Source organism: Mugil cephalus, chromosome 11, assembly GCF_022458985.1.
Source record: "Mugil cephalus isolate CIBA_MC_2020 chromosome 11, CIBA_Mcephalus_1.1, whole genome shotgun sequence".
In the NCBI taxonomy this organism is placed as follows: Eukaryota; Metazoa; Chordata; class Actinopteri; order Mugiliformes; family Mugilidae; genus Mugil; species Mugil cephalus.
This window is the reverse complement of record NC_061780.1, coordinates 8,519,733-8,535,388: the sequence shown is the minus strand read 5'-3', so window position 1 is coordinate 8,535,388 and position 15,656 is coordinate 8,519,733. Positions and strand designations below refer to the sequence as shown.

Genomic DNA, 15,656 nt, shown 5'->3' with positions numbered 1-15,656 from the left:
ACACATAATAAATCACATTTAAAAATGATGATGAAGGGCGGTGTTCAGCCCAGCGGGTAGAGCACCCTCCCAAAGTGTTGAGGCAACAGTCCTCGTCGCAGACGGCCCCCAATTCCAATCCCGCACCGAACAGCCTTTCCTGCATGTTGTTCCCCTCTCTCTGCCTCCCAATTTTCTGTCACTCTCCACTTTCCCGTCCACTAAAGGCCAAGAAAAAGCCCCAAAAAATAATTTCAAAAAAATGAATGAATTTAAAAAAAAAATTATGATGAAACCAGACTGGATGACATTCAGTCCAGGAGCAGCCACTGACTAGAGGGGGCACTGAGAGCTGTATGGCATCACTCCCAGAAGGATTCAACAGTCATTTTCATAGCTCAGAGTTTTCACTGCCTGAGGCTCGGTCTCAACTCCTTACCCAGATCCTTTTACATGAGCCTTCATAACTCAGGAACAACTTGATGTACACTGGTCACACACACACACACACACACACACACACACACACACACACCTATATGTAACAGTAATTAATGATATGTTTTCACTAATAAGGACAAGAATATAAAAAATGAATGCAAAAGGCCATAGGATGATTGCATGGGAATTGCTCTAATGGTAACCGGATTTGAGTGATTTACTAAGTGTATTTTAATCAGCCACCTGGCCAAGAAAAAAATTAAATGGTACAAGGTCGACATATTAACACAATATCATAATCAACTTGTTGAACAACCCCAAAAATCATTTTCATTCCTCAGAATTATTATTATTGTTGTTGTTAAAATTATTTTTATTATTGTTGTTGTTGAAAAATGACTCCAAGCTGCACTTTTTTCCATCAGCAGAAAGATAGCCCTACTGAGTATGTGCAGAGTAAACGCCATTTCTAGCTGAGCCATCTTCTTTATTAAACACCATCAAGTCAGGACAGTATACTCACTGCTTTATTCCGTCCTCAGTAGCAAGCAAACAGTCCCACCATAAATGACGACAGGAAACATTTCTCTCAGTAAAGAGGCTCATAAATAAGCTGCTGAAACGTTACACGCATTAAAATAGTAGTTGATAATGATTAAAACCATATTTATTGCACACATATTATAATAAAACACAGGATTGTTTTATGATTGTAAATGACTGTAAAACACTACAAAAACTATTAGAAAAGTCAAATAGGACAAATGGGAAAAAGCATAACTTCTTTGGAAGATGTAATTAAATGAAGAAGAAAAGAAAGTTTGTTGCATACGTGTACAGACCTTCACATAAAGAAGATTTATAGGTGCAGACCTGCCCTGAAAACAAGTCAAATATGTCACCTACTCTGGCTCAACTGGTGAGAGAGCATTTCTGACATTCATGTGTCGTAAGTTGCCACTGAGGTCCTCTAATTTTCCACAAAGGTGACATTACCTGCCACTGCCACTAGGAGGATCCTGGCGTCCCTCCCTTCTCACAGTTCAGTGTCTTAAGCTTCTTCTTGCACCCAACAGGTCGGTCATTTCCTTTTTACTAAACTTTTACAGCCCTGCATCAGACTCTGTGTTTGCAAGGTGTCAGCCAGGGAAGTTATTTCCTCAGCATAATTAATATTTCTACTTCAATCCTGCAGTCTTTAGACTGTCTTTTAGTTGGTCTGTCTTTCCTGCTGTTTATTTAATCAGCTCCTCCAGGTATTGATCACTACATGTTTCCCTTGTTTTAGTAGTTTGTCTTGAGACTCTGAGAGATTCTTCGGGTTGAATATGTTCGAAGAGAGAGTCAGCTGAGAGAAAGTTATGCAGGAATGTTAGTAATGTTGCAGCCTAAACGTCTGGATTTCAAGGGTTGCAGATTTATGCTGATTGTTTTTCCCCACTTTGGTCTCCTTGTATGAAAGTGACCTTTAATCAATCCTGATAATTAAGTCCAGCATTATTATATTATGCAAGCGTGTGCTTTATAGAATAGGGGGCTGCAGGTTTCTTCTGTCTCCTCATGTACAAAGGTCTGTTTGTCCTTTGGCTAACGATTTACACCCCTGCTTTCTCCCTGGGTTCGTTCACGACTCTTTGTACTCCAACAGTTTCCACAGGCCTTCATCTTTTAAATGAGTAAACCTCGGCTGTGAGTGGACGACATGTCACCTCTGGACCTCATTTGTCCAAGGCTTCAGCTATTATCAGACACAGTTCTCTGAGACAGGATGTGTCCAGTAAAACAGAATCATGGTGTAGTGAGTGAATACACTTTTTGTTTTTTTAAACTTTTTTTTTCTTTTGCGTGTGCTCTTGTTACTGGTAAATCATTTACGAAGGCCTTATAGATCACTTATGGCCATCATCATCAATCATTGTTCCTGCTGTCGGATCTGTTGAGCTTTTCCCTAAGTTTCAGCTGGTTGTTTCACTCTCCTGACTTTCATAGTTTCTCTCAGCAGAATAGTCGTCTCAGGAGTTGGTAGAAAATCAAAAATTGAGCTAAGAAAAAGTGATTATTGTTTGTTAGATGAACAGAAACTTGGCAGCATTGTTGCTTCGCAGCTGCTGGAGGTGTAATAACACTTCTGTCATAATGTAAAAAAAAAAAAAAATTCTCTGTTAGCGTGAGCTACTGTTGGGTAGCCAAGTCGTGGTTGGTGTTCAGTCTAGAGGGGGTCCAGGTAAAGAGGGACAGTCTACTGAACTGAACTACTTCATGCAGACTGTATTAAAGTGATATAATGTCTGAGGGGCTACAAGAAGAGAATGTAAAGAAGGAAAATAATAATAAAACAAATACCAGTAATGGGAAACGTCAGAAATTCCTCTGAGAACTCTTGACCTGTTTTGATGACACATCAATTAATGTGAAATAGTTTTGGACAGTTTAGTTGATGTGTGTAATCACTGAAGCATCTACTGTCTGAGTCTGAGTTCAGGTCATACCTACACGGCTGATTTCATTACTGACAAATCAAACAGATAATCGCTAAAGATATTTCTCCAGTGTCGTCAGATACCTTCTTTTATCTAAGTGAAGTCTAAAACTAGGATATATTCAGTTGTAGTGAGAGCACATGTTGACCAAGTCCTTTGTTTGGGCTTAATATTGATAGTGCACTCTTCCATGCTCTCTTGTCATTAACTACGTCTACTGGCACAAAATTCCATTTTTAGCACGGTTTTTGGCCCAGTCCCGCTACACTGTGCTAAATCAGCAGTTTCATTCGACTGTTGCAAGCTGAGGACACGCTTCAAACGGTGAGAGTGGGAGGGGAGACGAAGGGTTAGAGGGTAAAACTTAATGAAAGAGGCTGAACCAGGTTTGTTCAGGTGACAGGAGACTCGGTAAAAGACGAGTGGCGCAGGGAAGAATAAAGACAAGGGACAGAAAACTACATTAATAAACCAAAAGAAGAAGAGGAACGGGACATACGATTCACGTTAATTAAAGGAACGTTCATTCAAAATGGGTAAGTGGGTCAATCATTTTATTTCCTATTCTTAATGACAACCAATTTTTCAGCTTATTATGTAACTTTAGTGTGATTATAAATCCCCAAATGACCTTTTAGTGAATGTTTTACATGAATTGATAGTTCATTTGAACTGCCAGAACAAAGCAGTTCAGTGTGCAGTTAATAAGGTTTATCTTTGTGCTTAATCATTTCTAATTTTATTGCTATTTTACTCTTTCTAATTGTTAGTCACCGGTCTCACATTTAATTTGTCAAATAACTGAAGTAGTGCAGAGTCATAGTTGGATAATAATCTGCCCTCTTACCTAAAGTGAAGAGATCGATGACACACATGCACGCATTGACCTGTGTTCCTGTCAGAATGTGAACCACTGCAAACAGGTTATTCCTGGTATATCCTGGCCACACCCATCACCTGGTTCGCCTCCCTGAACAGCCTCAAAAGCTCTGCATTGACAGAACTTTAGTGTCTTTGACCTTAAGCGTGTTTTATTTTTAGTCGGCCTTCCAGTAACAGGTACCTGTATGTGTGCCTCCATGTGTACACGCTGGGATGTGCCAGTGGAGGATCACAGTGGGACACGTCATGATGTGTGCAGCAGTGCGGCAGAACTGGGTCACAGTGAGGTGGAGAGACGGAGAGAGAGAGAGAGAGAAAGACACTAAGTGAAATACAGATAATACTTCATTCTGCAAAAATGCTAGTCAGTCAGTGTTTTTGTCTGGGAAGTTTTGTCCTCTTTTGTTTCGACGTGTCTGTAGAAGATCTCAACCAATGCATAAAATTAATTAATTTTATCTTAATTTTTATATGTAAATCTACCTTGTCATTAGTCCTTGCTTCACCTCAGCCCTCTTCCTCCATTCTTCATCTTTACCTCTTCACTCCCGTGGTGCCTTTTGTGGCGACCTTGTCTGTCAGGCCCTCCCCTCGTCTTCATGGTCATTACTCTCTCCACCCTGTGGTGAAGGAAATTCTAGGCTTGACTGACTGTGACATCCTTTAAAGTGGATGCCATTGTACTGGCTCAAAGCCCGGTCAGGTACAACAGAGCTTTGCTTTAAAAATATAGGCTCAATTTCCTGGTTCGCACTTTCAGCGTAACCATGGCGACAGGTGCTGGTGGAGTCACTTGGTGCAGAAAGGCTTCGCCTGCTGGTGTCAGAGCAGTTTGGGCCTAAGTAAGTTTTTCAAGATTTCATGAGATGAACGGCGACTATAGTGATGAACTGTTTGGGTGGATGATTTACAAGATGGCAAAAAATAATCTATACTCCCAGATAAGTGAGCGGATTTATTTGACAGCTGGCATATCACATGAAAATGTAAATGTTAAAATGTAACACTTCTCAACGCTAACCAATATTTTTTTTTCAGTTACATACTACATGTAAAATAAACTATGATTAAATAAAGAGGCCAGGTTAAGCCTCGAGTCCAGTTCTCCTCGATTTGATCCATATGAACTAGTATAAATTTGGAAACGTGGATTAGCCTCAGTTTCAGTTAGTTTAAGTTAGCTTTAGGTCATGTCATCATAATTAATGTAGCTAAATAAAAGATGCTAACGCTAAGAGCTTCACTGAGAAGTAACATCCACGACCTTTCCTAAAACTATGTGAAGCTCAGGAATATCAGTTACTGTTATTGGGGGGAACAAACTGAGTGAATGTCTTACACGTAATATTTGCATATTGTGAATTCATCCCACACAATTAGACCAGCCTGCATGTTTGACACCTGTGTGATAAAAGAAAGTGGTCCGTAAAAGTGTTGAGGTAAAACAAACTGCCACCATCCAACAAACTTGGATGGGAAAAAAAAATGTGGCAAGAGACTTCACAATGGAGTGAGAGTCCTGACTGCTGTGTATCCTCCACCTCTTTGTAGTGGATGGTTCAGATGCTCTGAAACGTGCACCCTAATGAAGGCCAATGTAGCTAAGGCTACGTATGGCTAATTACGTCACAGTAAAGGTCTTAGCGTTAGCATCTTTTATTTAGCTACATTTATCATAACTGAAATGAAAAAAACTAACTTAAACTAACTGAAATTCATAGTTTGGAGGTTGGGCAAAGGTCCCCCTCTGCTGACTCTGATCTGTCCAACAAGCTCAAGCTTACAGTGTGGCCTCCAGCCTTTAGGCCCTTATAGTATTTTTATACCATAATAACAGGCGCGTTCTCTCTGTACCTGTCTGGGTTTTTGAGCCCCGCTTGGTCATGACCTCCATAATGTCATGCGCTCCCTGAGGCCTCTTCAGACCCTGCATTAAAATCTTGAACATCTTTATCAGTTGTGGTCAGACCTGACATTAACATGCGTCTCCAAATGCTTCCCCTGATCCCATCTCAGTTTCACGCTCTGTATGCAAATAAACCCCAGACATCATCTGGGGTCCAGGAGAATATTTTAACATTTATTGTCTCAGATCTCCACCACTGCTCCAGAACAACTCTGTTGTGTGTGCGTCATGACTTGGCACACACGCACAACTAGTCATTTATTGATCTACACCCTGACTTTAGTGAATGAATGAGGCAAAACACTGCTTGTGTAGGAGCGCCCCTGTTGAGCGTAGGCGGTCTTTAATGCAAATCAGGACTCATTCAGTACGTTTACATGAACAGCTTAATCGAGCTATGCACTAAATTGACCGTCACTTGTAACAACTGTAATAGCCTACTTATGTTAAACGTGTAATTGCCCATGAATTAGCATTTACTGACTTCAGTATGGTTGAAGAAATCAAATGTTAGCGTTAGCTTGGTGTGAGACCAGTCAATATTAACATCAAACATAGCACTATATGTAAAACAAATCACTTAAACTCACCAGACAAAGCTTTCTCATCAGTAAAACATCAGTCGGTAGTTCTCAGGATGACTGTCCAGGTGCGGGTATAATAAATGGGCGGGGCTAATAAATTAAATGTGTTGAACTGACACTTATAGAGTTATAGAGTTGTCCTCAAAGAGAGTTGTATATAACACATTTAAACCTACAAAGAGCATAATTAACTCTTCTCTTGCTAAAATTTCGCCAACACCAGAATTTTAACTCCACAGCGTTTCCTGTGCAGCTTCATTTCCAGCAGCAGCTGTCAGACTGGAAGATATTTCTCTCAGGATTTGGGGCAAAGCAAGAACAGAAGAGAGAGCAAAGTGAATATTGTTTGTCAGATGAACAGAAACATGACGGTGGATGAATGCTAATGTTGCGGCACAACTACTCGATGCTATTACATCCTAACTGCATCACCATGTCCCAGTAGTGATACGTGTGATGAGATAAATTAATGCAAGTTTAACAACCAGCGCTTAAATTTTGGTATGATGTTTTTTTGTTGTTCGTTTAATTTTAGTTTTCTGGTTACTCTCAACCATTTCAGTGTCTCTTATGAAAAAGCAATATCCATTATTTAATTCCTTCTCCAATAACGCTAGAGATAATATTTTATTAAACTGTATGTAACATCTCTTCTTAAAATTTGCGAGCATGATGATTTATTTCAAGTATCATCTCCTTATTATCAGCCTTCCCTTCATTTTTCATATACCATCTTATTACTTGTCAGCGACAGTGTGGACAGCAGCAATGTATTGTTTTCATATTATTGACTTGCATGACATGGCAGCTGAATGTCAGCATGTAAATCCCTGTGACCCCTCCAGGCGGTGCTTAATGTCAGGCCAGCCCCTGGTGTGTTTTGTCGTTTTGTGTCTGACTGTAAATTTAGACTCTGCTGATGTGAGCTGCCATTTTTATTTTTTTTTATCTCTGCTCTAGGAAAAGGGTTGTTGTCCATGTTTGTCATTAATCCTGAATCATCACACTGTTTTCTCTTGGAGGTGTTCAGATCATTTGTTTTCACAGGTGGAGTCGTCAGCAAAGTGTCATGACTGACTTCCCCCTTCCACGCTGACAACATCTCTCTGTCACTATAGCTAAAATGAGGCGCTACTCAGACGTGATGACACTGCCGGACTCCTTCATCCAGCACCAGCAGCTGGACGCCAGCATGGCTGACACCTTCCTGGAACATCTCTGTCTGCTGGACATCGACCAGGAGCCGAACACAGCGCGCAACACCAGCATAATCTGCACCATAGGTGAGTGTGACAACTCGTCGCAGACATTGAGTCTCAAGCTCAATGAGTTTTTGTTCTCTGGCAGCTGTTGTATGCAGTCGTCGTCAGTGTCCTTCAGTGTGTTGGGTTTGATTCTTGGCTGTGGCACATTCAGGTTTCTTTCTGTATTTATTTGTTTCTAGAAAACAAGACAAGAAAGAAAATGCATTTTACAAAATGCCTCTTAACTGTCCAGAGCGCCGACCCTTTACCTAAAGTTTTTATAGTATTAATTTTTTCATAAATACTAGTGTCATTAAGTGAGTTTTCACTAACAAAGACCATGTTTGAGTTGACAGGACCTAAAGGAAATTGATGTAGAGGAAATGGATGTGAGGTGCAGTAGGGAAGGTGATGGAGGATGATCCTCAGACACTCAGGAGGAGCCCAGGGAATCTTTGGCCCTTTTCTTCCTGGTTCCTTTGGTCTTGTGCCTGAATTTAAGTTAGAATTACTTAATCCAGATGATCTGATTTGCAATCATTTCCATTATTTTCTTGGCCCATAAAATATGAAACAAATATGCGGACCTAGAGTGAAAAAGTTCAAACTGACATTCAGATTGATTTTCTGCCTTTATGTCTCATCATTAGCATGAAACCTAGTTTACTGCTGGTGAAACTGAAAAATATGTGCCTCTGTTTTGTCTCTCAGGACCTGCGTCTCGATCGGTCCCCAAACTCCAAGAGATGATCAAGGCTGGGATGAATATCGCTCGTCTTAATTTCTCTCACGGCTCACATGAAGTACGCACAGCTCATTAGTATCAGTCAGTACGTGTGTGAGCACTCCTCAGTTTTTCACTCGTGCGTTGATTCTCTGTCTCTGTCTTTCAGTACCACGGTGAAACCATCAAAAACATCAGAGAGGCGGTGGAGACAGTAACATCTGACCCCTTGTATTATCGACCTGTTGCCATCGCGTTGGACACGAAGGGTCCGGAGATCCGCACCGGATTAGTGAAAGGGGTGAGCATTTTATGCTTCATCAGTCCAAACCTAATCAATCTGTCATGTGCAGTCAGGTGTAAGAGGTGCAGAAAATATGTCGACTCCTTTGTAGAGTGAATAATTTGTTACAGGTTGTTGCTTTTCTTGGAAAAACAGCAGCTGTGGGCTCCTTGGGCTTTTCTTCATCATCTTATTTTGTTGTCTTTTGTGTTGTGCTGCTCCATGCTGTCTGGTTTGCTGAACAATTAACTCAGAGCTGCTGGAATCCTCTTCATGCCTTGATTAGCGTACAAAATGCAACTGAGTCTCGCCATCTCGAACACGTGTGAATAAATCGCTGTAGCCAAATAAACACTGTTAAAATTTCACATAGAGAACATGGTTACGACCAAATGGTGGAAATATTTTGTATAAAGCGGCCGTCATTTTTCTGTAACCCTGTGCAGTACAAAGTCTGACATGTTAGCATCATCACCGACATGCAAAACATCTCAAATGAATTTAAAAAAAAAATATTCACACTAATATCCTGAAACACATTCACTTGTTTAAATCAACAAGTGGTTGGTCTAGAGACGATGCATGATGAGTTGGATCGAGCAGTTTTCTTATTGTGGTTTTCTTTAAAACGAATTTCCACGAAACGGCTTACAGCATCCACGGGTTTGTGACCTGAAAATGTTGTTTAAAGATGTTTAAATGGATTCAATTAAGTCACAGGGCGTCTCTCAAGTGCTCTGTGCTTTTAGAGATGCGTGTCTGATCTCCGATGGTCTGCGTTTCCTGCGTGTGTTTGCACAGAAAGTGGAAGAGGAGGTGGAACTGAAGAAGGGCAGCCGTGTGCGTGTGGTGACAGCAGAGAGTGACAAAGACAAGACAGACGGCAAGTTCATCTGGGTGGACTATCCCAGCCTGCCTCAAGTCCTCAACAAGGGAGGAAAGATCTACGTTGACGATGGCCTAATTGGGCTCAAAGTGCTGGAAACTGGTAACACGCATTTTGTTGACGTCATGCATACACATGGCTTTTTACTGGTTTATTACACATACAATCTCAAAATGATGTAGAATTACTGTATGCATTTCTGCAAACGTTACAATATGTATGTACACACCATTAATCATTTAATAGCATTCATATGCCTTTGAAGGTCACAGAATAATTTCCTGGCAAAGGTGTCCCTCTTTCTGGACTCATTTTTCTGGTCTGGTCTCTGTAGGCCCCGACTGGGTGGACACGGTGGTGGAAGCAGGTGGACTTCTCTGCAGTCGTAAGGGGGTTAATCTCCCCGGCTGTGACCTGATTGGCTTGCAGGCCGTCAGCGAGCGGGACGAGGCTGACCTGAGGTTCGGGGTGGCTCAGGGCGTGGACATGGTGTTTGCCAGCTTCATCCGCTCGGCCCAGGACGTCAAGGATGTGCGCCGGGCTCTGGGGGCGCACGGACGAGACATCAAAGTGATCAGCAAAGTGGAGAGTCGACAAGGCGTCCAGAAGTGAGTCGAGGGAAAGGCTCCTCTTTGAAAACTAGCTCGAGTTCTTTTTAGTGATGCAGTAGCTGAAGGCGGGGAGTCTTTCTTAATGAGGCTTTGACAGGACTTATAAATTCACTGCTAATGGGGATGTGTCCCTCCTGTGGACAGCCAGCTGTTAGTGAAGAAATGACATATGTTAGCTCTGGATTTTATCCATCTATGATAAGCAATCTGTGAGGCTGTCTGTATGAGTTATAGTGACCATTTAACTTATCAGATACAGTTTATAGCACTGCGCTTTTACCTCCATTACTCTGTCTCATGCCGTTTCCTCCTGCTCGCTGGCTGCTGGCTGAGTTTTAACTATAAGTTCAAAGAGAGGAGATTTTCGGGATTAGACATTAGATTTTACACAGTTATGGTTCTTTGCATGAAAAGCCTTGTTTAAAATCTAATGTAGGTGTATTTTTTAATCTGCATCAATAAATCAGCTTCCTGCTGTTCCTCATTTACATTTCTCACATATGGACTTGGATTGTGTCCGGATAATTTAGGATTTAGATCGCAATCCAACAGCGGTTTGCAAAATACCGCTCATAAAGATTATGTTTGTATAATGACATCAGCGCTGCATTTTCTCGTTCCTTCATTTTGACATCTCCCTAACCTGTCAGTTTTGAAGAGATCCTGGCTGAGAGCGATGGTGTGATGGTTGCCAGGGGTGACCTGGGGATAGAGATCCCCGCGGAGAAAGTCTTCATCGCCCAGAAGATGATGATAGGGCGCTGCAATTCTGCCGGGAAGCCCGTCATCTGCGCCACACAGGTCAGAAACGAGCACGTACATAAAAGCACTGAGACAAAACGACGCAGAAAAGGGTAAAATGTGCAGTTTGAGGCCGTGTGAAAAAGGTCCACGTAGAGTCAGGCTCACATTAGCTATACGCTCCTGCATGATGCACTCACAGAAACACACGCTCGCTTGTCCAATTAATTCATTTTCAAAGATGCACACATTTCCTCTCTTTCACGACACTCTGCCGCTGCACACGCTGAGAGACATGCACCACGCTCCTGCAGCCATGTTGAGTCACTGTGCTGTATCTTGTTTGTGCTGCAGCTCTTGACTCAGAGTGACAGTGTTATAGCAGGTTTGCTACTCGAGACTTGAGCCCACAAACAACGCCCACATGCTAATCAGCATTAGCTGCTGCTGCTGCTGCTTCTTAACTACTACAAAAATGAAGTCTCTCAGGCAATGGTGCAAGCTAGCTCATTTTCCAGCTGCCTGTCTTGCTCATTGACTCATTATACAGAGTTTCCAACATACCAATAACAATCTCCCAAAGTCATACTCGCCGGCCTCAGTGTAAATGATCTTTCATTCCTCCACTACTGTTACTCCATCCGTGCGATCATTATCTCCTCTCTCTGTTCTCTCTCTAAAGCCCACGTGCTTCACATTACTTTAGCTAGTGGCTTATTTTTGACGAATAAATTGATATAAATCCCTTTATAGTATCTCATTATCTGTGTGTATCTGTGTGTGTGTGTGTTTTTTTATAGATGCTTGAGAGCATGGTGGCCCACCCACGGCCAACAAGAGCGGAGGGCAGTGATGTTGCCAACGCCGTGCTGGATGGAGCAGACTGTGTAATGTTGTCTGGGGAAACTGCCAAGGGACTGTTTCCTGTGGAGGCAGTTGCCATGATGCACTCGGTGCGTGTGTTTGCTTGTGAGCACGCTGTCCGTTCCGTTTCCATCTGACTTGGTGCCCCCCAACCCCCCGATAACTCTTTGCTCACCCTCTCAGATCTGCAGGGAGGCGGAGGCGGCCATCTTCCACCAGCAGCTGTTCGAGGAGTTGCGTCGCCTCACTCCTCTGTCCTCTGACCCCACCGAGGTCACGGCCATCGGCGCCGTTGAGTCCTCCTTCAAATGCTGTGCGGGGGCCATCATAGTCCTCACCACCAGCGGCAGGTTGGTATTCCCCCCATATAGTCACGTTTATTTGCTTAGTTTCTGCTCCCATCAAGCGCACACAGTCCATCCATTCTGCTACCAAAGACCTCACGTTCCCCATGAGCAACTCCAGCCCGGCATCCCCAGCACTTCTTCTGAAGTTCAGCGGGAGTTTCGGGCCTCACTCCGGGCAGCTCAGGGGACACGGTCAGCGCTAGCAGCTGATCTCTGGAACACACCACCAGACACAGCAGCTGCTACATCGAACACCACAGCCAACCACCAACGACACAGCCAAAAATAAAAAGTCCAGAAAAAGCTAACTAAAAAAACAGCACAAAAAGACAAAAAACATTTTGACTGGTTTGATTTGGTTCAAATCAGACAAAAAACAACCATTAACACACTATGAATAACCTAAAAAGGTTATTCTTCATGGAGTTATGGTGACATGCAGCCACTCTTTTAGGCCTTGTAGTAGGTTTTTGACCAAGAATTAATAACAGTGCTCACTTCCTAAAATGCCCTTTTGTCTAGTTTTGGTTTAACTGTTGAAATATCCTTTATGGTTGTTAATCCATGGATGCTGGGTATACACTGTGCACACACTTTAGACATTTGTTCCTGTGTTAGACCTGAGTAAACACCGCTCTTCTCCATTCCTCTCTGCAAACATACAGTGACTCTTTAAAGGTTGCAGCTACCGATGTTAGTCTTTTTTCCTAAAGCAAAGCTACAGATTGAATATTGCAGCCCTGTTCCCACCCTGTGTGTCCTCTGAGATTGAGTTTTATGTTGCTGCTTTAATGCTATATTGTGTTTCCTTTATTTTATTATTTTGTATTTTCTGCTCTGGATAAACTCCACTGCCTCGTGTAACAAACACTCATGTTCTCACACACATCGAGGCACAGTGCTATTTCCTGTATCCACTTATAGCATATATGCACCTAAATGACCACTCAAGCGGAACAGATATGCAGAAGCATGAACAACTATGAATACATTTGTACTACAGTTGACAACATACCATCAGGAGCACTTAGTTGATTTTTCCCTCAAGTTGTCACTCACCCATCCTTGGAAATGCTGACAATGACAAAATACATTTTCATCTTCTTCTCTCCAGATCAGCACACTACCTGTCCAGGTACCGCCCTCGCTGCCCTATCATTGCGGTCACCAGAAGCCCACAGGTACAGCACATTCTGCTCCTATCAGCTAAATAAGTCTCTCCTTGCTGAATAGCGGTTTGTCTTGCCATAAACATGACTTAACTGTCGATGACTCAAGCCTTTCAAAACTGAACAACGTGTGATGCAGTCAGTATTTACTCTCACTGTCTGGTAGTGTGACTGATAGTGACAGCGCAGACAGACTGGAATCACTGACCAAAGAGTATCTATTATTTATGAGCATATTTCTGTTTTATAGAGTTTTCCACAAAGTGTTTCGGTCAGAGAGAGTTGTGGCCAGAGCGCAAAATCTGTTGCAAACAGCTTTAAATGAGGTCACGGTTACCTATAATTTCTATATGTGATGCTAATCCCATAGTTAATCCTAATAAGCCTTCAGATTCTCTACATGGAAGTCAGGGTGAGGGCTACATGTGGAGAAACACATCTGGACACTCCACACTCACCCCTACACCTGTGCTGTGTCAAGTCAAACGTCCTTCATCATCTTTTACGATACGATATGTGTCAGCAAGACCAGTTAAATAAAGACGAGGCACAACCAAATCTTTACAAAATAACTCCACTTGACTCTAAACCAACTGTCTATGAGAATTCAAAGTAAATAAAAATTTATTTAGTAATTTCAGATACACTCATACACTTTAATGACCTGTCAAAAATGACTACTAATAAAAAGAGAGATGTTCTAATATTTCTAAATTAATTTTCCTTTAAATGTTTTGACATAAACACCGTTGAACCATGTCATGATTTTAATGATTTTGTCCTTTGTGTAAAACTACACATCACAAGGTCTTTAAGATATGAAGGGTTAATCCCCTTGAGAACAAGAACCACTATGTTCTGCTTATTTTATACAGCAGTCGAGCCTGATGGTGGTTTCATAGGAAAGTTCATGTGACGTATCCTCTGGGGTGCATGAATGTTGCCATTTAAGTTGAGATCCATTCATTTATTTACGATCGGGTATTGGCCTGCAGATGGCGCTAGAGAGACGACATCCAACAGTAAAATTTAAAAAATTGTTTTTAATATAAACCTCTCATGGGCCGAGATGTCAGAGAGGGAAATGAGAGCGTCATGAATAAAGATACTGAAATGCTGATCTACTGACTGTGAAATACTTGATTGTTCTTCAGGAAGCACTAGGCTAAAACATTTAGGCTAATGAAGAAAAATCCTTGTAAATCACTGCATTACATTTGCGAGAGAGGTATCCTGGGTGTCAAAGACTCAAACTTTTACTTCAACCATAAGCAAGATTAAAACATATTGTACTGCAGTTGTTTAACACACGTAAACATATCCGTCTCAGGTGGCCCGTCAGTCCCAGCTGTTAAGAGGTGTGTTTCCTGTCCTCTTCCACCCTCTGCCTGCTCCGGTCTGGGCCGATGATGTGGACAACAGGGTCAATTTTGGCATGGACATAGGTCAGTGTTCGCTTTAGTCTCTTTGCATGCACCCACTGGCCTATGATTATATAATAACAATAAAAAAAAAAAAAACTCACTTAAACTTCTCTATTCACTGCCAACACTACAGGGAAAGCCAGAGGATTCTTCAAGTCAGGCGACATGGTGATCGTGGTGACGGGCTGGATCCCAGGCTCCGGTCACACCAATATTATGAGAGCGGTGAACGCACCCTAACACGGCAAACCTTTCTGGACTCTAAACGTGGCAGTCTTTTAAATCTTATCATGGATAAATGTGTGATAAACTAACGAGTCTTATTTAAACTCAAGGGAAAGACTTACTCCTGGAACTGGTAACATGAATGTTGGATTTGTGTTTATTAAAAAAAAAGAAACTGTAACTTCTCTCAAATAAAACTTGAACCATAAATGCACACTGTTCACTAATTCATTAACTGACCTGTGCGGTCTCTTCTTTTCTCTTCATCTCTGATCTGAAATTAAATATTGTCCCTGCGGCCGCCATTGTTGAAGCATATTGGAGATAAGGCTTTCATTGCTGTCCATAGTCCTGAGCTTATCTCTGTGGTGGCACAATTCTTTGGCTATGAGCGGCAAGAAGACGATGGAAAAATGAATGTGTTAGTCTACACCTGCTTTGTCCTCTGAGATGACCCAGATGTCCACATCTGCACATTGTTCTCCCATGAAGTAATTATCCTGTGTGGGACTTTCTCATGCCTGATGTGACATCCTTGCCTTTTTCTTCCACAGGCCTCCTCCTCCTTCTCTGGCGTTTCCTTTCCAGCTCTAATGTGCCTTGAATCCTCCTCCTCCTCCCCCAGTTCGCCTCATTCTCTTTCTGCCTCTAATAGCCACTTTCACAGAGACAGAACCCCTGAAAATATATTAGCGGTTAGCTTAATAACAATGCACAATAAAAGCATTTGGAAAGCTCTATCTTCATATTCCCAATCAGTGATTTAACCATAGATGCATTCAGAACCCAAAGTAATACACTATATATGTATATATATATATCAAATGTAAAATATTACTTTCTAGATCAATTTTCTTATGAAAAGT

The 15,656-nt window shown here is 41.9% G+C and overlaps 1 protein-coding gene across 2 annotated transcripts; it reads left to right on the top strand.

The window, feature by feature from the left end:
• Positions 1-1,443: 1,443 nt before the first annotated feature.
• pklr (pyruvate kinase L/R) lies at positions 1,444-15,004 on the top strand. 2 transcript variants are annotated; one of them, XM_047597617.1, is made up of 12 exons: positions 1,444-1,496; positions 7,391-7,555; positions 8,228-8,319; positions 8,410-8,541; positions 9,325-9,511; positions 9,744-10,017; positions 10,671-10,821; positions 11,562-11,714; positions 11,809-11,975; positions 13,087-13,153; positions 14,472-14,586; positions 14,699-15,004. In XM_047597617.1, the coding sequence occupies exons 2-12, from the start codon at positions 7,396-7,398 to the stop codon at positions 14,803-14,805; spliced, it is 1,605 nt and encodes a 534-aa protein (XP_047453573.1). In that variant the 5' UTR covers positions 1,444-1,496; positions 7,391-7,395; the 3' UTR covers positions 14,806-15,004. The 2 variants fall into 2 exon arrangements, with proteins under 2 accessions (XP_047453573.1, XP_047453572.1); XM_047597616.1 differs by lacking the exon at positions 1,444-1,496 and adding an exon at positions 3,270-3,436.
• The last annotated feature ends 652 nt before the right edge of the window (positions 15,005-15,656 follow it).

Bases quoted from the DNA above. Each gene is read 5' to 3' on its own strand.
- pklr (XM_047597616.1), top strand. The intron at 9,512-9,743 runs GTAACACGCATT...TGGTCTCTGTAG, and splicing joins GCTCAAAGTGCTGGAAACTG to GCCCCGACTGGGTGGACACG. The intron at 14,587-14,698 runs GTCAGTGTTCGC...CCAACACTACAG, and splicing joins CAATTTTGGCATGGACATAG to GGAAAGCCAGAGGATTCTTC.